Source organism: Perissodus microlepis, chromosome 4 (genome assembly GCF_051167445.1).
Source record: "Perissodus microlepis isolate ML-2025 ecotype Zambia chromosome 4, ASM5116744v1, whole genome shotgun sequence".
In the NCBI taxonomy this organism is placed as follows: Eukaryota; Metazoa; Chordata; class Actinopteri; order Cichliformes; family Cichlidae; genus Perissodus; species Perissodus microlepis.
This window is the reverse complement of record NC_140464.1, coordinates 13,161,697-13,188,178: the sequence shown is the minus strand read 5'-3', so window position 1 is coordinate 13,188,178 and position 26,482 is coordinate 13,161,697. Positions and strand designations below refer to the sequence as shown.

General features: G+C 40.4%; 1 protein-coding gene across 11 annotated transcripts in view; it reads right to left on the bottom strand.

Annotated features, from left to right (window-relative positions):
- Nucleotides 1–20,552: 20,552 nt before the first annotated feature.
- The window catches only part of bahcc1a (BAH domain and coiled-coil containing 1a), a 62,064-nt gene continuing 56,134 nt past the window's right edge, over nt 20,553–26,482 (bottom strand). For all 11 annotated transcript variants that reach the window (XM_084925864.1, XM_084925869.1, XM_084925870.1 and 8 more), the window contains 5 exons: nt 26,284–26,400; nt 26,024–26,185; nt 23,246–24,486; nt 22,864–23,100; nt 20,553–22,711 (listed from right to left, as the gene is read on the bottom strand). In XM_084925864.1, the coding sequence (XP_084781990.1) occupies nt 22,502–22,711; nt 22,864–23,100; nt 23,246–24,486; nt 26,024–26,185; nt 26,284–26,400 (1,967 nt within the window). In that variant the 3' untranslated portion in view covers nt 20,553–22,501. The remainder of the gene's footprint in view (nt 22,712–22,863; nt 23,101–23,245; nt 24,487–26,023; nt 26,186–26,283; nt 26,401–26,482) is intronic.

Here is a 26,482-nt window from a genome sequence, read left to right as displayed (position 1 = left end):
GGACACCGCTCCTCAATCCAACAAGCTGCTGACGTCACAAACCAGTGCACCAACCACAAGCCACCCCTCCTCCCTATTCTTCTCCAGCATGTTGTCTGCGCAGCTTCATTCCCCCTCTCTTCTGTATCTCCTGTTCTGCCATCTCCTCCTTCTTTTCCTTCTTGTCTTGCTTCCCTGTAACTCACATTGACACACTCATTTGTCAGCCTGACTCCTATTGGTTCTTACCTCTCCTTGTTTAGGTCCATATACTAGTAGCCACGCTATCCAGTCCCAGGATTATCCTAGCGTTGATCTGCTGGCGAACCTCAGTCTAATTGCAAAATGTCCAGAGAGTAAAGGTGCTTTTGGATGTTCCCCACTGCTTTTCCTTCTCCTTTGAATCCCCTTACAAATAGATTTTTTTCAATGATTAAGCAGGTTTTAAAAGTGCAACTTTTGTATTGACATTTTTAAAAACACTACTTATCTATGAGGAGCATTCTCCTCATAAAGCGTCTCTTTCCCATTGCAATGGGCCAGCATTTATGTATATGGCTAATTTAGAAACACAATCCCAATTCCTAGAGAACTATAATGAAAGTAAAGTTGTAAATGTTATCTTTATGGCAACAGTTTGCTACACACAGGTCCCTAGAGACTTTCTTGGAACCTTTGTTTCCTTTACAAATTCAAATATCTGAGTCAAAGTCTGTAAGCTCACCCAAGAGGGATTTGAATAGCACACATTTGAATGCACATTTGACTTTTTCTTCACTCTCATATTGGCTGTGTTTTAACCTTCTTCTTTCTGATCCTGCCGAACCCTTCGCTGTTATCCCGCCAGACAATTAATAATAGAGGACGCAGCTCAATACACTGGCACGCACTGTGACCTTTGTAACAGTGCGTGCTAATATCTACTTTAGTAAGAGCATTACCGCCCTCTTTCACCCTCTTTTAAGGATGTTGTGGGTAATACCAAAAAGAACTGTAATATTGCAAATCCACAAAACTATGTGATTAGGATTGTTTTGCAAAGCTAAATTCTGAGGGTATTATTTCGACTTAATAACCTTTAATGGCAATTGCTCTCATCTATTATTAGGAGTGATTAGCATGGTGATCCCAGACCACCTTAGGGAGTTACAAGTATAATGTTAATCTAGGACAAAGGTTGGCAATAGCCCAAACCTAGACAGAAACTGCACCTAGAGAGCAAACAAATATGCTACGGTGATTCCAGTAATATTTTTTTATTGCTGGAGCTAAATTCTCGGCAATTAAATCAGTGTCACACAGTGTTACAGTAATTGAATCACTGAGAAGATGAGTGGTAGGAATGATCCTGAGTGCAACACTATGAAAACATTCTCAGAAACAGAGTGTAAAAAATGTACACATTATCCATATGTAAATCATACTGTCTTTCCCCCCTCTGCCTTTTTACTCTCCCTTCCAGTGTAGGCATTTTGGAAAAATATATAAACTATGTAGAATTTGTGAAAGGTTGTCTTTAAAACATGTAGGTTTACAGTCATGTGAAAATGATTGATTTACAGGGCTCTATGCAGTCCTGTCAAAACATGCTGAGAATCAAACATCTTGGTTAACTGATCATCAACAATTGTAACCATCTCTATAAAAGCAAAGGTTTTGGTAGTTTGCTCCTTTGGACCGTTCAGTGTGTGTTAACACAATGACACAATCTTCCCAGGAGCAGATGTCTCAGCAAATACATGCCAGGAGAAATCCTCTTCCCTCTATAAAAAACATGGCTTAGGTTTGCAAAATTGCACCTGAGCTAACCACAAAGCCTCTGAACAAAGTGCCGTGGACAGATGTGACCAAAGTAAGGATATTTGGTTATAATGCACAGCACAAATGGCTTATACCAACTGTCAAGCGGTGGTGGAGCGGGTGATGATTTGGGTTTGTTTTACAGCCAGACGAACGAGGCACCTTGCAGTCATTGAGTCTACCATGAACTCATCTGGTAGACTCTAATGTGAGACCACTTGTCCAACAGTTAAAGCTTGGCCAAAACTGGGTCATGCCACAAGACGATGACCCACACACAGAATGACTGAAAAACAAAACAATCAAGGTATTGCATTGGCCTCAGTCAAAGTCCAGGCCTCAACCTGCCTTAAATGCTGCAGTGGGACCTTAAAAAACCCAGTGTCCACAAACTTTAATAAACTGAAGCAGTATTGTAAAGAAGAGTGGGACAGAATGTGAGAGACGTGAGAGACTGGCAGAGTCATACAGAGGCTGCATTTCAGTTTTTGGGGTGTACACTTGCACATTGCCAATGGTATGCTGAGACCAGACAGTCTACAGCTAACCATGTTAGAGTCATGTCAAATGCATGGATTCTGAGCCACTCCATGCTCACTGCATGCTCACATGGTCATTGTCAAAAGGTATGTACGCCCAAAAATAAAGCCTTCCCTATTGTCTGTCTTGGATTGTGATCAGGATCACAATTTCCAAATAAACTAGTGATTGAGACTGTAAACTTATCAGGAAATTGCTTTCCTGTAGACAACTGGACTTATTTTTACCTCTTGGTGGCTGTTAGAAGGAAGGCTATGTTTTCACTGAATGTTACGCCTATTTGTTGAAAGGACATTATTCCCTGTGGATCCACAAAGGAGCAATTATTACTGATTGATAATTAATTATTTTAATTATTTGATGAGTTTTCTGGAAAAGTCCTATCTCTAAACACACGCACGCACGCACACACACACACACACACACACACACACACACACACACACACACACACACACACACACACACACACACACACACACACACACACCCAGAACAACAACCAAACAGTTGTCTGTATTGAGAATTTCATTCTTCAGACTTGACAAAATATTGACTGCTCTGCTCTCAGTTGCCTTGAACTGTGCAGTCACACATTCACACTCAGTCTATCCCCATATTCACACACATGTATTCACTGTACATAATTTTCCATGTGTTTTTGCCCTCTGGTCACTGGGTGGCAGCATAACCTCACCCAGCACATAGTTGTTTACTTTTTTAATAATAGATTACATATTAATAGCATCAGAGGAGATGCAATTGCAGACTTTATTTTAAAGGAGAGACACAGACAAAGCACAAATTTCTCATGTCAAAATCTGTTTACTGGTCGTGGAGTAAAGATGCTAGAAAGTGAAAACAGCTGTTTAATGTATTCAGTGACTCTACAGTAGCTTTACATTTAGGAAAATCCCCACAGTCATGTCGCTTGAGTAAACGTCTTTTAAATTAATGGGTTTTTTTTGTTTGTTACTTTGTTTTTAATTTACATTGTACATGTCATTGTTTTTTTTTCCTTTTCGTTAAGTTAACAGACACCACAATGTAGCCTCTTGTGTGTATTTCATTGATGTTTAATATTTATGAAACAATAAATGATTCAAATGAAAATAGGCTCAAATTTTTCAGACTTCATAAAAGGCCGGTGAGGGTCAAAAGCACACCGGTTTGTTGATATTGATTTTATTTATTAATACCAACCTGCATTGTCCCATCATTTGTGTGATGATATGATATCAAATGTAAATGAATGCAGTAACACAACAAACTCAGTCTGGCTATTAGGAAAAAATATTTTAACAATAAAACCTTTGATTTTAGATAATCTGAAAAATTCTGTAAATTTTGCCATTTTTACGCTGCAAATATAGTTGAAAAATATGCTTAAAAATGGGTTTATTATCTTCACACACTGGTTAGAGAAGTTCAATTGATCGATGCCCAGTAGATGGCAGTGTTGGCTAGATTTTTCCCATGCCTTCCAAATTTGGATTCTAGTGCTCACTTGGTTATACTGTGAAATAGAAATGAGTCGCTTGGCTGGTTGAACACAAAGCAAAAGCTGAATTAATTCATGGCAAAGTGCCTCAAATTGATTTTAGGTATAAGAAGTGATGAACTGAGGTTTTTAAGCTGTCCGCTCCTGTTTCCGCTTGCACACAAGAATCCAGAAAAGCAGCGTGTTATGAAGCAATGCTGTCAGTGATGTGCCGTGAGTCTCTGATGATAAGAATAATGTTTAACTAATGAGGACAGTCTGTCTCCTACCCTTCAGATGCCCCTACCCCCTGGCAAGTCGTGGTTTCCTGGTATTCAAGGAAACTTATGAGCCATAACTGTACATCATTTAAATTGTGGTGGTGTGGTGGACATCCCCAATAAGAGACAAAAATGTCTCTTTTAGTTGTCTTTGACTTCACCTTTAACCATAACATGTGTTCGAATTTGCAATTAAACGTTAGTGAGAAAGAAATATTAATCAAACAAGGGGGTGAATGAAAGCAGCTGGCTAGTGCAAACATCCACAAATATACATATATGCAGCTCACACACATCAAATGAGGAGCTGAGGTCTGGCCCTGGGGCATGAACATGGATTAATGTGGCCAGCATGATTATTTAATTTATAACTGTCCTGGACCTTTTCAGATAAGACCATTTTTCAGGTTGCCATCCATTAGCACCTTAAGACTGCATCTATTAGCCTGCCAAGCACTCAGAGCTCCATTTAAAGGGCCAGAACCCTGCCTGTTTAGCTTGCACTGTAAAACGCTTTGAGTCAAGCTTTCCTTGTGGCAAATTTAGACGTGTCACATCCCAAAATACTAAAGTGCGAAATGTTTCAAATGATCTGAAAAACGACACTTTGGATGTTAAGACAGGATATAACTTTAAAGTTAAATGTCACGAGGAAGGTTCTTTCACCAATTCGTCTGAATCAGCTGGTGATCGTCAAATCTATCACTGGTAATTTCCTTTACAGTGTGGTCGTTGAAGTGGCTGAGAGTTCATAAAATCATAACTGTATAACTTGTAGCCCCACTTTTTATGTCCTATTTACAGGCAGTCAAAAATGTCCTCTCTTTGTTCTTCCGCGCTCCCTTTGGACCCTCCTCCGGCCTTCTGTAAAACCAGCAGAGGAAAATAGTCCACATGCAGTAAAAGTAAAATGTAAAATGGCTGCCTTGGCTGGGATTCTCCTTTCTCAGCAGCTTGGTACTCACTGACCCCATTAATCCATTCATTCATCTACAGCAAGATCCTTCCAAAGGCCGTTACGGCTCACCCTACTGCGTTTGCCCAGCCCAAACCAGCCCTGTCATGGTCTTCTCACTCACACTGCTGCCCGCTGTAAGAGGTTCTGGTCCTAGATCAATGTAATTGGGACTGCCTTTTAAATTTAATACGAACAGCCATATAAATGAGACTTGAATTTAAAGCCTTTTACTACTTAGCTGTAACTCCGCACTTGTTTTGAAAGCTGTCATTTTCTTTTATGGTGACACCTCCCCATCCCCCAAACACACGCACCCAATCTCCTACCCCCTTACAGCAAATCTCAAAGTAGAAGCCTAAAGACAGAGAAGCGGCCTATAACTTTAAGAATAGGTGGTAAAATGAAAACTTGAGCTTACTTTACTGTCAGTGTGTACCATCATTGGCAAAGATGGCTCATCTTTCAGCCAGAGCAGCCTGTAAATAGGTAAACAATAAATGAAGTTTCTGATTAATTAAACTGTTGGACTTTGTTCAGCTGTGCGCAGACTTGGCTCTCGCTGCGACGCAGGCTGGGTGCGCTTTAAGGGACAGGAGTAGGCTCGTGTTAATGTTATCCTTGGCTCACTGGCTTTGACATCAGGTCGAATATGAGGCCACAGCTGCTGCCATTCTGACAATTCAATGTGTCTTTCATAGAACGTGAGTGATCGTGTGAATTAGAAAGGCAGGTATGCGTGTCTGTCTGTAAAAACATGCCTGTGTGTGTGAATCAGTCTAGGTGGATGTGAGCTTGCATGCGTAGTGAATGCTGTTCATTTTGCTTGTGTGCATTTTTTGTTTATGCCTGCATATGCATGCTCATGCATACGCTGTAATTTATGTGCAAACACATATGTTTCAGCGTCTCCACATGCTGGTCGGTTCACTCGCACGTTTATAAACAAGCTCTGCCTTTCACAAGACCCAGACATACATTGTACTTGTCATTTTCCCTCATTTATTTTTTTTACTGCATTCTCGCATGCATAGACTGTAAAAGAGAGGGTTTTATACACGAGTGAATGCCATGACTTGGCGATACCATGCGCTATACCCCTCCTGTGCTGATTTGAAAGCTTTAGTTAGTCCTACGTTAAGCAGGTCAGACGAGCCCGTTTGTTTAGATTCCCAGCAAATCTGTTAGTGGGAAGGAAAGCTATGTCTAAAACATATCAGATCAAACCTTATGTAACCTCACTGGTGTGCTTACACCAGTGTGCATACAAATTACAGGTGTAGATTAAAAAAAATGCTGCAATGGCTGGTCATGGTGACATGTGACGTGAGTATTGGCCCTAGTAGCCAGTCAAACTGGCTAAAATATAGCAGTTTAGGTCAGCAGTGGGAATAGATGTGATAACGTGGGAGGAGAGAGGGTGATAAAGAAAGGAGATAGAGCCCTTATTATGTAGCGTGAACTCAGCCAAGCTGTATATCCAACGTCTGTCTCCGTAAGCCCTGAGCACTTGCTATGTGTTCATCTACACACAGCGATGCCATTTGTCCCTAGCAGACACACACGCAAACACACACGTTCCCCCTCAAACAGACTTCCGTAGCTTGTCTGACAAATTGAGCACATTTGTTCACTGGAGAAATTTTCATTGAGCAACTGGGTCTTCTCTGTGTCTCCTGTTGTTTCTCATTCAGAGGTTTCCTCCCCTCTTTCTCAGTCTGTGGGTAGATTGTTTACAGCAGGAAGTGCCTGGCATCCTCTCACTTGGCATTGGGAGACAGCGACTTGGCTGCTGCTGGTAACCCAACATCATTCACAGCCCCAAAGCCTGCTTCAGTGTAATTCATGTGCTTTTGGGAGACATTCTTACCGGAATAGAGAGCATTTTTGTTGATTATTCCGTCTGTTTTTGATTACATCCTGGCCTTCCTCTGACAGCTACCGGACAATTTAGCTATCATTCCTAGATGGGTTAATGTCTGAAGGCTTATGTTGTGGTTCAAAACAGTAGGTTGGCACAGATTTTCACTTGTTACAGCGATGCGGTTAGTGTGTGAAAGTGTTAGTTTGTGTGGCAGTACACATGTGTATCTAGCTAAGCTAACAACATGGCTTAAGAATGGGAATGTCAGCTAGTCAGTCCACTGATTTCCACCAAATTTTCCAACGTTTTGTAAAGACATTAAGTCTGTTGATCCCTGGACTTAAGGTGCATTTGGCTTTAACTTTAAATTTGCTTTTTGACAATTTCACTAACAAAGAGTTCTAGCAGTGAATCTGCTGAAATCCAGCTTGGGGAGGGACCAAGAAAACATTCTACTTCGTGATATGAGGTCTCTACTACAAAGAAGGCTTTGGACTTATCCAGGTTAACCCTGAGTTTTCTGTACTATGAAGGTGCTTCACTTCTTACCCAAGTGTATCAACATGATGACTTCTGCTGGAATCCTAACCTGCTTCAGATTAGAGATCAACAGGGATGAAATGACCGCCTGCTGACCAATCAATGCTCCAGAAAATAGTGTAACTATTGCTGGAAGAGCCTTCGGGCATCTGTGCGCAGTTTGTTGGAGGGTCTGAAGGATAAAAAGAATAAAAACTATAACGTTCCGAGTCAAACTTAAGCATTAATGTAACAGTGTTGCTATTCGCCCAGATGTGTTAATGGAATACTTTATTCTAATTCATCTGATTCTCATGTGTCTTAATGATAGAACTGTGATATTAATGAGTCTTACACTTACACTGTTGGCTTTTTTGCTGGTTTTCCTTCACACTATTAAATAAGCAATACCTACTACATTTACTGTATAAATATAGTAGCTTTTTTCCAGTCTTACTGACACAAAAGCTCTAAAGCACACACATATTCATGCTGACTTTCAACAGCAGAACTACTGTACAGAGTTTTTCCTCTCTCAGGGCTGATTTATTTAAATGGACGAAAACGTAGTTTTTCCTTCTCTAATATGTGTGTAACCTTTTTATAATTTTCTGATATTCCATTTTTTATCTTCCTTTGTAAAATCAAACCCTCTGCTGCCAGTAGACTTATCTAAGTGTGTGATTGGTCATTGCTGCAAATGCTGTGCAGGGGAAACCCCGAGTTAACTTGCAGAGTTGATAGCTCCATGTGATTGCTTAACCTGATTGTGGATGTTAGGATGAGTGAATCCAGGTAATGAAAAGATAACCAGGGTAAGCTGAACTTGCTTTGTGGTACAAGGCCATGGTCTGTCCCTCTCGGCTACAAAACATGATGTAAAGTATTTTGGCTCAGATTTTGAGAGCAGTGTGGCACAAAAGCAAAATTTCCCTTCATGTTTCTTCTTTTTTTAATTTTGTAAAAACAAAAAAACAAAAAAAAACAGCATAATTGATGTGCAGAAATTCTACTTCAGTATATTGCACAATCAATTAACCTGGCAGTACAGATCACATGTTTCACGTGGTCTCCAAAGAGTCGCAGTGATGCTCAGTACTATATGTTAGCAGTTTTTATATTAACAAATATTTGCTCAAACATCAGTAAATTATTTGCCAATAGATATAATTCAATTAAAACATTTTTTTTTATTTAAATTGACAAACTTCTTTTTGCACTTGTGATGTCATTGCTTTAAAATATGAGAAGGTGTGTGGACAGTTAAGTCTCCCCTGTGAAGCAGTCATAAGTCTTACTTGCTATTGACTCTAATGCTTGCAACGTCTTTGAATTTGTACTTTTCCAGGATTGCTAGTAAGAAAAGAAGTAATTAAACCACACATTGACAAGTTTTACAATCCCAACAACTCCATCAGTCCTAATATGGTGACACAATATCTCTCTAGCAAGTCATGTCAGATCTGTTTCTGCATTTTTAAAACAAAATAATCACGGTAATGCTCTGAGCCGGACTCACCAGCAGCATTTGGTTGTATTCGAATTTGCAGCTTGTTGAGAAACACTGAGGTAAACGTACATTGTTTAGGTGTTTAGATTTTGTATGAGCAGATCTGAGATCTGTCGGCTGGAGGAGGGGAAAAAAAAAACAAGCCCCCCCCCCCCCCCAAAAAAAAAAAAGAAAAAAACTGGAAGCTGCTTAATAATTTGCATACTAACTTAAAGTTTACGATTGTGCCGCTTGTGACATTTGCATTTTAAGTTCATTCTCAGAGAACTAAAAAGCATTACTTCAGGCTCTTGGCTATAAGTCACCAGATGTTTAATCCATCTCATGACTGTTTGACAAGCCCAGTCCCTGTTGTTTATCCAGCTGTGATATTAAACACTATAAAAGAGAGGATATTGGTGTCTTGGAGGTGTAAACAGAATTTGTGCCGTTTGACCCTTGAGATGGATGTGCATGCTCTGAATAGCGCGAGCTTCTGCGTAAGTCCTTTAGCTGCTCTCTGTCGGCGCTATGTGTGCTGGGTAAGCTTGAATTTCCTTAAGTGTGGACCACCTATAAGCAAGCACCACCATCGTATCTGTTTTGTTTGGTTTTTTCTGTGCATTTATATGTTCAGAAACCATTGAGCGCGCCCAAACTGGTAGCACAAGTCTAACCCATGTGTTGTTTTAACTTTTCAGAAGGAATAAGCTACTAACAGTGAGAGGTTAGCAGTCTCTTATTAGGGAGCTTTTAGACGGTGTAATTATATTCCTAAAGCGTTTTCTGCTAGTGCATTCTTATGTCAGTGCAAGAGTGTACATGCAACTTTCCCAGGGGGGGCTACCTGATCCAACTACATTATCCACCGCACATCAAAGGGTTAAGAGCTGTCTGCCTCTATAGTCATTAAGCCCTCTCTTAGCCACAGTAAATCAACGCTGTGCCAGCAACAGCTGCGCTGATCACCTATTAAAACTTCCATAATGTGCAGTGTGTACAGAGTGGGGCCTGTAAGCTGACACTGGCCAACAGACTCAAGATAAAGGCCATATTGAACCTCTGATCTGCTTCGCATCTCGATGGCAAACGAAGTAAAGCTGGGTGGGGATGACAGAAAAAGCTTTGTTATTAAAGCTCCAGTTGGCAGAAAAATAAAGGGCGTAGTCTGAAAAGAGACTGACAGACCTCCACCTGGATTCAGATCCCACTTTTACAAGTTACAGTGCTCCGCTTAACCGATTGTGCCACTGCAGCTTACTTCCTAGGGGGATTTTTTTGCTCATTATTCAATACACCTGATATGCTCTTAAAGGATCATGTGATTGGCCAAAGTCTCCCAACAGGGGTTTGGATTCTCTAAGGTCTGAAAGCAGAGCCCAGAGGAGGTACAGGAGTCTAGCTCCCTCTCAACTAAATTGAAATATGCTGAAAGGTTTTTGTGGCATTTTTGTCCAGTGCTTCATGACCTCTTAGAGCCTGTAACTATACAGGAGAAGAAATGGTTATATCATATATTATAAATGGATTTATATCTTAAGGCACCAGACTATAAGATGATAAAGGACTTTGAACCCTATATCCAAAGCTGTAGATTTCACAGGCCAGAAAAAATAGTGCTTTGTTTGTTTGTTTGTTTTTAGTAGTGGCGCTGGAGGAAATCTTTATATTTGATTTTTCAATTAAGAATCCTACATTAAAAAATGTTATGAAGTAAAAATATGCAAACTTTAGGTAAGGTTTCTTTGAGTTTCCTTGGTTCAACGCAGAGGGTGATCTTCAAAGAATACTCTCAAATGACTGCCTAGGTATGGAGCATATGACGCATGCTAGCTTTAGCTGGTACAGTTTGTTCTGGATCTTTTAATCTTTTAAATAGAGCGACTCAGATGCTCTGACCTCTGGTAGCAAGTGGCGCTTCTTCTTCTATGGTTGTTTATTAGTAGTTGGCAAACAGTTAGACTAACCCTAACCCTTGTCGTTGCGTTACCGTCTCCTTCTTCCTTCTTTAAGTATTTGCATTCTACCAGTGAGTGGTTTATTACACAAAAAAGAAAAATCTGTGTTTCACACCAATAACTTCATCCACATTTTTATGACTTAATGACTACTAAAATGTTGTAATCGCACCATCATGCTTAACAGTTGGTCTGAGGCGTTTGTGCTGTGTTTGGTTTTCAGAAGTCTAGAAGCCTGGGAGGGAAAGAGTAAACAAAAGTAACTGTATATGTAAGACTGCAGAGAGCAAGATTAACAGCAACAGTATTTTGTCTATGTGCCATTGCAGAAATTCATCTCATGTAAACAATAATGTGGTGCACAGCGTGAGGTCAAAAAAGGCGCACACCTTTGATGTTTTTGAACATCTCCACCTTGGCAGGAGTTTTTAAAAATCTCACTACTCAAAACTGAGTTTACGTGTGGACAAAAGGCCCAAACGCATAGAAAAAGCTACGTTTTCAGAAATACCCATGCACATGTGGATGTAACCTGAGTCTGAAATCAAGCTGATGGTTTTTGCTTTGCTTGTTTGATTTTTGCAGTTTCTCTGAGCAATGCTTGGTTTGACATTCGGACGAATTTGCTGGGACGTCCATTCTTGGGAAAATTGGCAGCTGTCTTCAATGTTTTCCACTTGCAAATAATCTTTCTTACTATAGAATGATGGACCTAAAACTGTTTGGAAATGGCCTCATAACCCTTCGCAGATTGATGGGCAGCAAGAATTGCTTCTTTTACATCATTGCTCTGGGTTTCCTTGTTGATAGCGCGTTAACACACATGATTGCTCCAAGCCAGCGACTGCCAAAACTTCTACTTTTATAGTCGTGCTTATTCGTTGAGTTCATCATAAAGTTTTAATTAATTAGACCTGAAAAGTTCAAATCAATATAAATAAGTAAATATTTCCCTCTTAGATGGTGTAGAACAGAAGTAGAAAGTGACATGGAGAAAAGACTCAGTGCAAGTACCTCACGAGTGCACGTAGTTACATTTCACCACTGTTTATATGATCAGAGCTACCCACATCCATATATAATGGCTCTTACAAAACACACACACACACAAAAAAAGAAAAAAAAAACAAGTTTGCTTTTAATGATCAATGCAAAATATATAAAAAATTAATCTCAACATTGAAGCAAACTCACAGCTCTTTGCCGCAGTTATCAAAACCAGCCCCACGTGCAGAAGACTTGAAGATAGGCTAGCTTTTTTTTTTGTCACTGATTTTAATGAGGAAATTGTGTGGAAATCAATAGTGAGAGTAGTTTACTGAACTACTGTCAGTCTGTACAGAAGCACACACTCAGGAGGGCTGTCTCCATGGAGACACAAACAGGGCATGAGACTACCCTCAGGTGAATTCTCTGTGTGGCTCCGCCAGCTGAATTGGTCCATTTAGGTTTCATTTTCTTTCTTGTCCACATCTTTCTTTTTCTCCCTTTCTTTCACTTTCACTCCCACCGTTCAGCCGCGGACCCTAACCCGACTTCACTGCCGTCTTCTTTCATTCACCCACTTTCTGTGTCTCTCCCACTGACATGCAGCGTGGCTAAAATTCAAGAAAAAAGATAAAATTGAGTCTTTATACATAACAACTGTCTCAGGCCATTCAGGTGATAGATGCTGATTTGCCCCTGCTAAGGTTGCAGAGATGTTTGTCAGCTGATCTCATATTGCGGTCCATGCATGCTGTGTTCTTCTCTCTTTTCTTTCTGACAGAATTTCTTTTCACCCTTTTTTTTGTTCTTACCTCTCTTTGACACATTTTTTTTCCTGATTTTCATTCCTCACTCACGCATGTGCATACTGATTGTTTTTGCTCTTCATTAAACAGACCATATATGGCTTATGTCTCTGTTTCCTCCATCGCAAGGTACATTTAGTGCTTAGGGTTTGTTTCGAATTTAGCACATCAACCCCGCTGGATTTGTTTGAAGAAAACGAGAGATGTCTCCAAAATGTCTGATCAAAGCCTGGCTTAGTTGCCCAGGGGCTTCAACTCATGTTGAGAAGATGTCCAAGTGCCAGTCATGGAGCTTATGAGTGCGTAGTATCTAAGCAGATTGTATATTTTTAAAGTGCTAGATATAAACGAGGAGGAGAGAAGAGCAGAGCCATCCAGTGAAGGACATGGATGTGTTTAAGGGCTCTGGCAACCGGCACTGGAGGCCTGGCAGCTGGGCAGAATTCTTTTATATCCTGCTATGACAGGCATTTTTATACATACACATAGGCATGCATGCAAGGCTCTTTTTCTCTTTAATATGCTCACTCACCACTTGTGCTATTATACACACTCATATCCCTTTTCATCGTAGTAGAGGCTATTATCGAGCTGGACTAGGTGGGAGAAAAGGGGAGTGTGTGTTCAGCAGCTTAAACTGATGCACCCATGTGTCATCGTCACCCTGAGAAGTCTGTGGTGAATGTGGAGGAGGGTAACAGTTGCCGTGACCACCTGCATCCCAGTATAGGGGAGGTTTTCCTCTCTGTTTTGCCTTCTTTCCTATTTCGTCTCCATTTTTTTTTTTTTTTACCCCCGGAAAACATAAACGCAATGTGAGAAGACGAGATCAACACACCCACTGCCTTACATGTGATGGCATATACTAGACTTGCTAGACTAGGTAAGCTCATATTCCCCTGGACCTGTGCAGATGCTATTGTATTGTGATGAATGGAGTGTCTCCTGTTGCTGTAGCCACGGGGCACTGCAGTGGTCCACTGGGATCCTGTGGGTGCTTGGTGGCCTTTCTCCTAGGTTTCCTGTCTCCTGATTCAGCACCAGCTGTGCACATCAGCAGGAAAACGAACATGCGAAGGGTAAAAATAATTCACTTGAGATTCCTGTTATAATGACCCTTAGGCAGTCAGATAGACAATGGTCTTCCTTTTTACCTGATAGCAAGCCAGGCAAAGTGTACAGAGGGAAGGATTGTTGTCCACTATATGGGAGAATGGTCACTATAGATAATGTGGATCATGTAGGAATATGCTATATTTAGGTTATCTGAAGAAAATGTGCCAAAATTATGAAAATGCAGAGGAGTTATCTTATCGTAATGTCACGCTAATAAAAACCCCTGTTTCACTTTGGAGGTGCCTGTGCCAGTTTATTCTAGATCATCTGGATATGATTTCTGCTTGTTTGAACCACCACAGAACTGCATCCATACGGAGACACTTAATCAAGAGCTGAACTTGGCAAATTTGTCTTGCGGTTTGAAGACAATCTCTGACAGTTGCCCCGCCTGACTCTATGCCCAGAAGCCACTCTGGCATTGAGGGAGACTGAGCTTTATGGCAACAATGGCGGGCGTGCCAGCGGAGCCAGGCAGTCATCGTGGTAGCGACCAGGGTGGGCTGTCAAAGAGAGCTGTGTGGCAGCACTGTGCGGTTGAAGCGCCTGCTCTCTCCATAATGGAACAGCTGTTTGGAGCGCAGTGCGCCAGGGCGCTGGAGCACAGAGTAAATAGAGGAGAAGAGCAAAGTAAACAGAGGAGGGATGGTGGGAGCTGCTTCTCTGCTACCGTGAAAGAGGGTAAACACCCAAGAGAACTAGATGGAGGGGTTGTCATCACAGGAATGCACAAACACCACTACACAAGAAGGTGTGGAAAGAGAGGAGGCGTGTATTGTGAAAGAAGTAAACCATAATGCTCTATTGTGGCCTCAGGTCCCATACCATTTCTGACCTGTATGTTTTCATTTTGATGGAAAGGATTAATTATAAGAGTTTAAGGCAAGATTCATACATTCGCCAACCACTTATTTAGGTACACCGTGACCATTTGCCTTAAAACTTAAAACTTTGTCGGCTGCACATCTGTGATATGAATCTCCTGTTCCACCGCATCCCAAAGGTGCTCTTTTGGATTGAGCTCTGATGACTGTGAAAGGTAGGTAGGTGTGGTCTTCTGCTGTTGTAGCTCATCTGCTTCAAGGTTTGATGTATCTGTGTTCAGAGATGCTCTTCTACATACCTTGGTTGTAACAAGTGGTTATTTGACTTACTGTTACCTTCCTAACATCTCAAAGTAATTTGTTCATTCACTCCAAACCTCTGGCATTTTCACCCTGACAACTGCCGCTCACTGGATATTTTCTCAATTTAGGACCATTCTTTGTAAATCCAAAAGAGGGTTGCGTGGGAAAATCCCAGCAGATCAGCAGTTTCGGAAATACTTGGACCGGCCTATCTGGCACCAACAACCATGTCATCTTCAAAGTCATTTAAATCACCTTTCATCCCCGTTCTGAGGCTTGGTTTGAACTTCAGCAGGTCATCTTGACCATGTCTGCATACCTAAATGCATTCAGTTGCTGGTCTGTGATTGGATGATTAAAGAGCAGTTCACGCCGATCTTCCCAAATCTGAAATCTAAACACTAACAACCTGTGGGCTGAATATGCAGCTCATTAAATGTATATATCTTTTCCCTCTTAAGGTGGTCAAAGGCCTCTTCCTTTGTTATTTATGGGATATAGAGCTTTTCCAGCTGTCCTGCATTTGCAAGTAGGATAGCACAAGAAGGCGCCTGGCCCCTTTTTTCATGACAGGCTGTAATTTTTCCTGCTATTGTTAGGTCAGCAGAGCACTGCGGACAGTGAGAGAACAACTGCGGCTCTTGGCACAGTATTGTTTCATAATGTGACAAAAGGGACACTCTAAGGCAATCTATACATGTGAGAGAGCTGATTCTGGTGCGGAGGTTGACTTAGGGGTGACAAGTGACCACTGTTGTAGTTCCTGTGACTATGCAGGGGAGCTCAGCCGAAAGCAGAATTACTGACATATTTTTTTACATCTTTTTTCCATAGCTCGGTCATGTGCAAAAAAACAGAGTCAGAAAAAGATTTGGTATTTTAGATTCAGACACACATTTAAAAACCGCAACAATTGCTGCCACGCTGGGTAACTGCACTATGATTGAGCAGTTTGAAACACATGGTGGTGTTTCGTACCATGTAGTTAAGCATTTGCTTTTTTTTCTTAACCCCGTGAGACAGCCATCATATACTTATACAAATCCCCCTTTTCCTGAGATTTGTTCTCTTTTCATTACCATCGTTCACTTCGTTATGAACACGCAAACGTATGCTGCAGAAGAAAAGAAAAGGAAGAGAGAGATGAATGTGAGATAAAACACAGCCCAAATCAGAAACGAAAAGAGGGGGAGACCCTGGGAATGAGTCAAGCAGTTATTTTGTCTCTACCATGTAAACATGTTGGTAATATTACAGCAGAGTTTGTACACAACATATTTGGTGAGGAGACACAGTAATCCCATGTAATACTGTGAAAAGCTCTTTTAGCATAGCTGATACAGAATCTTTACAAGCCACTAATAATGAGCAACAGAGAAATGGATTAGGGGTGGCGAGGCTGGAACTGAGCCACAGGAGGCAATACACAGCACAGTTAGTGAGTTTACTGCATGTTGGCATACAGACAGGTGACAAAATAAAGGAAAAACTCTGAACTCTTGACCCTTCCAGGAGGAGCCCCTGGATCTCCTCCAGGATATCTACTTGCATTTTGCATGGTTGCATGACCTGGATTGAGTCCATTTGCCCCTTTTTTAGATGAAAGGAAATCAATACAAAGGTGTTCTTTGTGATCACTTTTATCCCATGATGAAATATTTCTATGCTCGTGGGAGGGAGTCTTTTCAAGGATGACAAATTCCCCACGTGTAGGAACAGAGAGGTCACTGAGTGGTTTGATGGATTTGGAAATTATGTGAATCACGTTCTTTGGCCTTCACATGCAATTACTGAACAACAACTGAGGGGAAAGCTTTAGAAGAAATGGGGTTCTTCCCTCCTGTAGACTTTTATAAAAGACTTTTATAATCAATGCTAAGGTGCTCTGAAGGTGTTGTGATAGCACATAGTGACGTAGTCGCTTATTTGGACACTTTTTACTGTTCTTTTCTTTAGTTTGTCACTCGTCTGTATATGCTAATGCCTTTATTCCAGCATATCCCTTTGAAGAACTATGGGTATTTGTTAAAAGCATTCAGATCCCCACTGATATTTAAAGTTTATCTGCTAACATATTAACAGTTTCTTTGCGATTAGACACCAAAACACTCATTTTATTGAGCATTTACATTTTTATATATCCAGCACCCTGCAACATGTTTTTTTCCTCATATCCATGAGTCATTTGATATCAAATATGTTTTTTATTTCTCACGCTGTGGCTGGACTTTTGCTTCTCACCATTGACGAATGTGATTTATGGTAATTCCCCAGTACAATATGGTCGAGGTTTTTCCACGATGGCTTTAGCTGCTCCATAACCGATTTGCTCTAGAAGAATGATCAGGGTGTCGTTTAAAAATAAGCAGTGAGAGCCCGAGTGATCTGTTTGCCCTGCTCTCTTCTCCCAGCACCTCGTTAAGACCCGAGACCTCACCTCAACCCTTCTCTCGCATACGCGCACAGAAAACCAGGCTGTCTGTCCCCTGTTCAACCTCGTCACAGTCAGAGGCCAGACAGGGTCAAGCAGAAGGCGAGACATTTATGAGGTGTAGATATTTGTGCAGGAAAGCATTCCTCCTGTTGACACTGAGCAACATGGTCTGGATGCTCACCAAGCTGAACCAGACAGGCACTGAAATGTAAGGCAGGCAGACCAGTCTGAGTGAGATCTCACACTTAGGTTGGGGTGCAGCTGAAGAGTTGAGGCAGTCTTTGAGGAATGTGGTCCGATGTACCAAAGTGTTTAAGTGGTATTTATCGTCCTCATAGAAACAAGTTGTTTAGTTGGCTTAATTCAGAGAGTATAATTTGTCAAAAGTATTTTAATTAAACCCCAAATTATCCTATTAGATCTCTAATGAGTCTTATGTGTACTAAGAAGTAATGAAGCAAAACTATCTCAAAACATAATAATGACCTTAACATGTGCGCACACCCACTCTTAACCCTCTGCTTGAGTTGAGTCCTGCTGACGCAGGAAAGGCAACGGCTTGGACACGGGGCAGTGGCCATAGTCAACACAAAAGGTTGTGGTGGTAAATAGAACTGTTTGTGTTCACTGGGATGCTGTTGGAGATGACTGATGTACCCATTAGTCCCTGCCCGGGCATTAGGGGGCGGGGTTGCGGCGCCCAGGCTCCATGCAGGACAAAAAGACCCCTGGGCCTGCAGAGAAAGGTCACTGACCCATATTGTGTCTCCTTCAGGCCTCGTCAGTAGTTGTTTCCCGGGTTTCAGGTTACAGAAATTGGCTTTGTCAAAGCCGCTATGCATATATGCAAATGGACAGATGCTGTAGGTTACGGATCGTGTGGGTGTACAGAGGAATGTACCTGCTGCTTCAGGCACTGAATGAGCATGGGTTTATATCGCTGCAGGCATTTCATGCTCTATTTAAAATTCATGATACTAGACTGTGTTTTGAGATTAAATCTTGTGAAGAAAAGAGTCTTTTTAAACTTATTTTATATGCAGCGTGCTTTGTATTCCACTAGAGAGCACTCTTCTTTACTTATATCCTTTATTTGACATGTCCTATATGGAAAAATGTTTGCAGAAATCCCTTTATTTTGATAAAAAAATAACCAAATATGAATATCAGTTGTACATTTCTGTTATTTATCTTATTTTGAGAATCTATATCACTGAATTATATATAAACATCACAGGACTTACACATTGAATTTACACATTCAGACATTTTGATGCGATTAGCACTCTAGACTTGGATCTTTTGGGAGGAGGGTGGAGAAAATTGTAGTTTTGTTCACCTTTCGGGGTGATCATATGCCTGTCTACCACACCCACCAAACACACACCGTCAAAGAACCGTTTCATTTTTAAAAGAAAATAGACAAATATACTCTATCTTGAATCACAGAAATTCAAATTCACATCTATCTCTGAATCAGTCAACATCATATTTACAGAGCTTGGCAGCTAAACCCACTAGGCTTTATTTGATGCTGTGACAGATCTGTCTCTATTTACTAAGGAACACAAAGCTCACATAAACTTAGTTCAGCCAGAGACACTTACATCAAAGGATTTATTGGAACAAATAAAAGAATTTGGCAGAAAAGGGGGCTTTGTGCTTGATGGTGCTTTGCAAATGAATCCAAGTAGCCTCAGTATTCTAAGGGGAGCATGTTAAAGCTCCCTAAGGGGTATAAAGAAAAGAGCCAACACAGACATGTAAATGGTGCATGTGATATACATAATGTGCAACATGACAAGAGGTCCCTCCAACATCTAGAAGTGGTGGAGGCTGGGGAATTTGTAATTAGAAGGTAGATAAGTAGAAATAAGTCATGTGAGTTGAGTAAAAAGTAAAGAGTGTAATGTGCAGCAAGCACGAGCTTGCCGTGACGATTGTGTGGCGACTTCACGAATTTCTGTTTTGGTGACTGTTAAGTTCAAACGATAGAGAGTGTGCAGTGCTTTGCCTGAACTAGTTACTCCATTTGCATTAACAGCCTTATTTTTTATTATTTCTTTTTCTGCCTTCAATTTTGTGTCCATTTGACACACTCAGAAGACCATAATCATTTTTCTAGAATTATATCACTCTGTCTTGCTGATATTCAGTGCTTGATAGATTTATTAGACCACCACCCAGTGTAAGGTTTGTGTGACAGCTGCCCTAAATTAACAGTATTGGTAATTACCAGAGACATTTTTATGTTTCTGTAATCACTGTTAATTCACCATCTCTTTAATCAAAATTATATTTTTAATGATAAAATATTATTGCTGTTTTCTGTGAATTTTCAAATTTACTGTTTTTTAAAAAAAAGCATGTTATGTTTTAAAACATTTTTTTAATAAAGATGACAAATCACAGGTAATGTACTTGCATTCATGAACAGAAAAAGGTAGCTTTAGCGACTGAGTGTTATCCTTCCTTCTGACTTGTTAGAGAAGTCCAGTGTGCCGGCTCAAATTTGGGTATAAAAACATGAATTTGGTTATTATTTGCCTAATAAAATGCCTAATAAATAACTATATAAATTTGTTTTTTAACCATTTTTTGACAGATTTTTTTATCCTTTCTTGTTTTTATGACTGGTGGTTTAATACATTTGTTAAAGACTCACAGATTTATAGTGTGCACGCATAGAGAGTGCAGTTTTATAACTTTCTGCTTAAATGAAATAAAATAAATGTGTCTATTTTTGCTTCACAAAATTAACTAATATACTGTATATTAAAAAAAGAACAGGGGTAAACATACTCTATACGGACAAAAGTACTGGGCCACCGACACATTACACCCACAGGAGCCGCTCAGCCATGGGAGCTCATGCCCCGAAGCTCTGGGAGCACAGTTTTCGTGCTGATGTTAATGTAATCAGAGATTTGGAAATATCTAGGGGCAAGAAATTTCACAAACTGACCTGTTACAACAGTGGCATCCTATTACAGATAAAAGCAGACTGTGTGGCCAGTTGCTTGACTTTTTTTTTTTTTTTTTTTTTTGCTTGATTGAAAACAGTGAAATTTAAAGATTAAGAGGTGTGGGCAACGCTTTTGTCCATATAATGATATAATGTTCGGTAATAGGAAATGAACAGTAAGATGAGTGGGAAACAGTCAAAATAACAGAATTAAATCACAGCGGTTTTTGGATGAGAAGAATCCAGTGTTGCTTTATTTTTTAATCTTTTTTTTCACTAAATGGCCTCTATAAGACCAGTTTTATTTAAGAAATGCAAATGCGACATCACACCAAGAAAAAAAACAATGTCACATTCTCATAAAGCGCTCTTGGCATGAACAGCAACATTGACAATAAATAAAATGTTGGCAAACAAAATAAAACTTTGTGAGCAAAAAATTACTCAGGATTGCATATCAAACAAGACAAAAATAGAGAAAATGTACTTGGCACAAATTAAATAACATAAGTAATTTCCAGATCGAGTAAACCTGCTCTATGTCCATTGCTTTGTGAATCTGATTGTCCTTCACAGTTAGCATCAAGGATGTATGTGTTCTGTACAAAATAGACACAGACGGCTAATGAAACTAAAAATGGACTCATTTCAACAAATTGTCAGTACTCATCTTCTTTCCTTATCAGTACCTTGACCTTCACAGTCACACCTCCAGGTGGCATTTTGGTACATATTTATGTACTAACCAAAACTGCAGGTACGTGTGCAAGAAACCATTGTCACAATGCAAAGCCAGTAAATTTGCACATAGTGGAGGACAATTATTCTATAAGTTACCAGTGATTTCTGTGTTCAGTACAGGTGCTTGTTTTTTAAATAAAGGAAATTAAGATATTAAAGACACTTTGGTATTTTGTAGGCCATATTATGCTAAACTATGCACTGATGAGTGCATTGCACATTTAACACATTTTCATTAGAAGATCCAGTATTGTGTAACATTGATTTGTGTGGACACGATTATATTGTCGGGACACTCATCGCACACAAACGTCGTGCCGTAATGGTACGCTCGCATCACATCTTAAATCACTTTCGACCCGTGGCTGCGGTTAAGTCTGATCTGACTTTGTGATGATGACCATCAGAGAGGTAAATAAATAAAAAATAGCCAAACGAAATGTGAAGGAACAGACAATTACGCAAAAAGCCACTTGACCTATGTGGGGTTTTTTTTTTTCTTTTTAAACAGAATGACACCTTTCTCTTAGAAAGGGAGTCTTGTCCTGTTGTAGACTAAATCCTTCTGTCTTTGTCTGTGCTCTGTCTCAGTCTCTCTCAGCAGGGCATATGCAGTGCAACACTAACATCTTCAACCTTAACTTCCTGCAGCAAACGAAAAAAGAAAAAGCACACACAATGTAATGTATTCTACACATATATAAAAATAAATCAATTGCAAACATGGAAAGATACATTTCATATATACATAATAAACTCCTATATAAAATAGCTTTTATGTACATATAGACAACAGACAACAATACAATAATTGAACTATACAATATACACCTGAACAGTTAAGACAGGTGAGAGGTACTGAAGTGTATGGCTTCATTAGGAACATTTAAAAATATTTACAGACATCAACTTTACACCCTTTACATGTTTTCAACTTCCCTGGAATGAAGAGGCTTGGGTCGAGCCCCGTGCCTCACTTTTGTTTCCATTCCCTCAGGTAAGGCTACCTTTTAAAGAATTGGTCCACATTGACTCTTGAGCCTAATGTTATTTTTTACAGTCAACTACAATTTCAGCTCTCCTTTTGATAGGAGCTGGAAGCATGAGTTTTTAAAAAGGAGTTGTGAAGCTGTCAAAGGACCTTTTTAAAAGAGATTAGTTAGATGGTTGAAATGTCACTTACTGAATTTTGCTATGCTCAGAAAGACACAGACTTTCTGCTATTCTTAATGACTGGATCAACCAGCTATGCTCACGGCCTCACAAATGTTAGACACCAACAGACTCCAGTGTGTAATGTCAGTCAGTCCAGTTTTGGTGCTGACATCTTATCTGTGGGTCCTGGAGGCAAACCCAAATAACATTAGCCATTCTGCCAGACTGAATGGTTGAATAGGAGAAATCATGACGTTATATTCTTCCTCCGAAGAAGTTCTTCAGTAGTGTGTCCCCTTAGTGGATCAGCACATGATGGAAACACCTTCAGCAGTGACCAACTGACCAGTGGTCGGATCGTACGTCCCAGCCAGGTAGTACAGATCTGGAGAGGTACTGTTCGGCTTCTGATTGCGAGTCAGACACTCATACTCCTCTCTGCTCACCACCTGGCACTTGTGAGAGATTGTCTGGACATCATTCTCATCCTCGTGGCACGACTGATAAAGGGCATGCTGGACAGAAATAAGGGATTAGTTACAGGCTATTCACAAAGCAAAAAGTTACAAATATAGCTACGAAAACAGTGTTATGAAATGTATTTGCTTGCTTCTTCATTTTTTTGCATATTTGTCTGCATTGTATCCCGTATAACAACCCAGCTTACCTTGCCATCTCGATGCCTTTTCCCTAGCTTTGTCTCTTCAGGGTGGTAGAACCATTTGACTTTGACTACCATTCTAGAAGTCCATGATTCCCAGAAGTTCTCAATTTGACCCACATATGGGAGGTTAGGTCGTCCAGCTGAGAGGAACACAGCACAATCTCCCACTTTCACCGTTTCTCTGCCTCGCACAATGGCCTTATAGAAAAGCTTCTTGGCCTTGCCCTTAAGTCCTCGCCTCTGTGAAAAACCAGACACTTTGACCAATCCTCTTTGATAATGACGATTATTACTGATGTTTGTTGACCTCAAGGGGCACGTATTGTAAACTATTTGAGCTAATATTGCAAGAGAAAACCTAAACCGATTGATAGCCTATTCTCACCTGTGTAGGGCTTCCTGACCACCTCCACATTTGTCTTCCTGAAAGGAATGCGGACATCTTGGGCCTTGGAATAAATGTAGCCTCATCTGGAAGCATCCTAGGTTTCTTGACAAAATCCTTAGTTGGTTTAGATAGGGAGCCTGCACATTCTTTCCTCTTCAAGGACTTGCTGTGAGAGACCTGGTTAAGGGTGGCACCTTTGGCACTGGAAACAGCCATAGCTTTGGCCACAAAGGCATGCTGGCGAGGCCTTGAAGATGTAGAGGGTTCTGATGGTTGTAGGAGCCCCCGATGGGAGGAAAGACAACTCTGCAGCATCAGTGTTGAACTATCCTCATCCTCTGAGCTGTACGAGGAATCATTTTCAGAGGAACAGAGGCTGGAACTTGAAAGAGAGCCTGAAGAGGAGGAGCTTGAAGAACCTGAAGAAGAGGAGGAGACCGAGAGACGAGAAAGGAAGCGACCAGCAGTCCTTAGTCCTCCTGAGGCTGCAGCCAGTGCAGCCCTCCTCTCTTCCTCTTCTTCTTCCTCTTCATCATCCAGATCAGAGTAGGAGCTGTGACAGTCTCTGTGAGAGCTGAAGCCCAAGTCACCATATTCCCCGAGACGCATAGAAGTAGAGGGCTTTCTTTGAGGTGTGGTCCCTTTTAGAAGAAGTTCTACTCTGGAGGCTCCCTTCTTGTTATCCTTTACCAGCAGGACTGGATGAGAGTATGCTTCTGTCCTGGGTAAGCCACTTACACTGGAAGATGCCCCTCGCAGCAGCAGAGCCTTGCTGTTCTTTGTCTTGGGGGATGTCACTCCTTCATGATCCAACTTGATGAGGAACTCTTGTCCAGACCTTTTGCTCCTTGGCATAACCAGTTCATCTTGTTTGCGCTTTTCACCATACAGCCCACTTCTGGAACCCAAAGATAAAGCCGAACCTGGTCCTGTAGACTGGGTACAGAAGGAAGAGTAACCATTTGCAATGCTTCTAAAGGAATCCACCTCAAATGAGCTGCTGCTGAAAAGGCCTTTGGTTGGGACGGAAGCCTGTGACTGGGAATGAGTCATAGAGAACAGGTCATCCTCCTTTCCTTTCAAGGTCCTCTTGGGTGCACCGTTGAACTGAAAGAGATTATCAGACGTCCTCTTTCTGGTGTTGGTCAATGAGCTCCAGCCCAGGAAAGGTAAAGGATTTTTATTGGCATTCTCAATTTGCTGCTGCTTTTGTTTTTTCCCAGAACCCTTTGGTCTCCCTAGAATGAAAAAAACATAATATGCTTTAGCAATAAATCACAAATGAGCAAACACGGGTGTGTACAAATACACACCCGTGTATATATATTAGATATACCTTTCATACAGTAGAAACACCTTTCAATAAAATATGTCTAGAATGATACTGAAAATAACTAAATATAAACACAACAATAAGCTGTTCTAACAGCGAACCAAAGCTGAAAAATAAACACTTTACAAAGTATTTTTGTCAAGGCTGTTGTATTAGATCGCATTGCAGTCTATTTATTGAATTATTGTCAAGAACCCCTAAATTTCTTGTTAAAATCAACAGTGTTTTGTTATGAGATAAGACATGTCTTCATCTTTAACATTAGAATTGCCAAAGGGTTCATTTAGACTCCTTTGGCATTTTAAAACTCTCTTAAAATAAAACCCCATTATCTCTTATTTCATGACTTTTCCTAAAATAGATTTCATTATTACATAGTGAATTCTGGGGTTTGATGAGAGACAAAAAAGAAAAAAAAATTATACCTAGAATCGCCAAAGAGGCCATTTTGACCTCCATAGAATCGAGGCATGCCTGGTTGCCTAGCAGCACATATTGTTTGCACACATTTTGATATGCAGGCTGTCGTCATGACTGATGGATAAATATAGGCATGCAATGGAACACGGCAAAAGCAGAGTGAAGACGCAGACTAAGAATCCCAGCTGTGCAGAAATATAGCCAAGCAATGACGCAGTGAAGAACCTCCAACATCCAATATTTGTTATGTTAACTTTCAGTCTGCAAATATTTCTTAAAACTATGTCGGAAGAAAATGTTGTTTATTGAACAGTTTCTGATAATAAACTGCAAATAAACGGTGCACTGTTTTGCCCAAATCCTCGTCCAGCAAACCTTTTGGCTACGATGGAAAAACCTCAGCATGGGCCACACACGCCTAGGGGTGCGACCGGTCAGTGGGTGAAACTTTGTGTTGCTGGCAACTTTTCGATCTTTAGCCTGCGGTGGCAAAGCTGTGTGAAATGTGATCAGTTGACTTTCTGGTCAACTTTAGCTTTAGTCAGAGGTTTCATCATTTACAAATATGGCCCTCGTGAGTATGTATCTATTTGCAGTGTTACTAAAACTACAGTAATTCTTTCTCACATCGTCAACTTAGAAATTCATAAAAAATACAGATAAATTTTTTAAAAAAAATTGTTCTTTTTTTGTTTTCTTTGTGCATATGAATCAATAAGTTTTGAAATTATAGCACAAATTAAATATCAAAATGAAAATTTTGGATCTTCTTTATTTTAGTATAGCTAATACTATAGGTTATCTAAAATTTGCTTTTAGCTTTTCCATAAGGATGATTGTCTAAAATGATTATATTATTTTGAACTGTTAATTATCATTTTGTTTGTTGTACCTTTGTTTAGAGGATTATAAAAGTCTTTCAATCTGTAATAAAATGATCTAAATCATTTATAAAACTCCTAAAACCCATAACAGCTCATGTAACACTGGAGGTAAACATGGTTTCAGGGGTTAACTCTCACCTGGTCTTCTTTTAATAACGGTCAGACTCTGGGTGGTGTTTACAGTGTTAATAGTGCTCAGTCTGTCTGAAGGTCTCTCACTGATTGGTGCCTGCTCCAGACTGGAAGTTCTCTTGGCTGCTGAACCACTGGGAACCAATAGGGAAGGAGATGGCTCTCCACCTAAAGTAGAACATTATCAGCATTTAGTTAACACAGTATGCCGCACACCCCAACAAAAAAGGGTCTAATTCCATGTTACTCCAAGAGGAGGCACCCACAGTGAATTTGGTATCCTGGAGGCAGGAGGCGGATGTTGGGGAGTGAAATCTTCCCTCGATCCCCATCATCAAACTCTACCATCACCCCGCCTTGCTTCCCCTCATCAGATGAACCACCTGCAAGTGGTAAAAATTCACTCTATCAGCTGTGATAAAAGCGGACGATATGCATATACAGTTTTCTTTGTAACTGATGCCT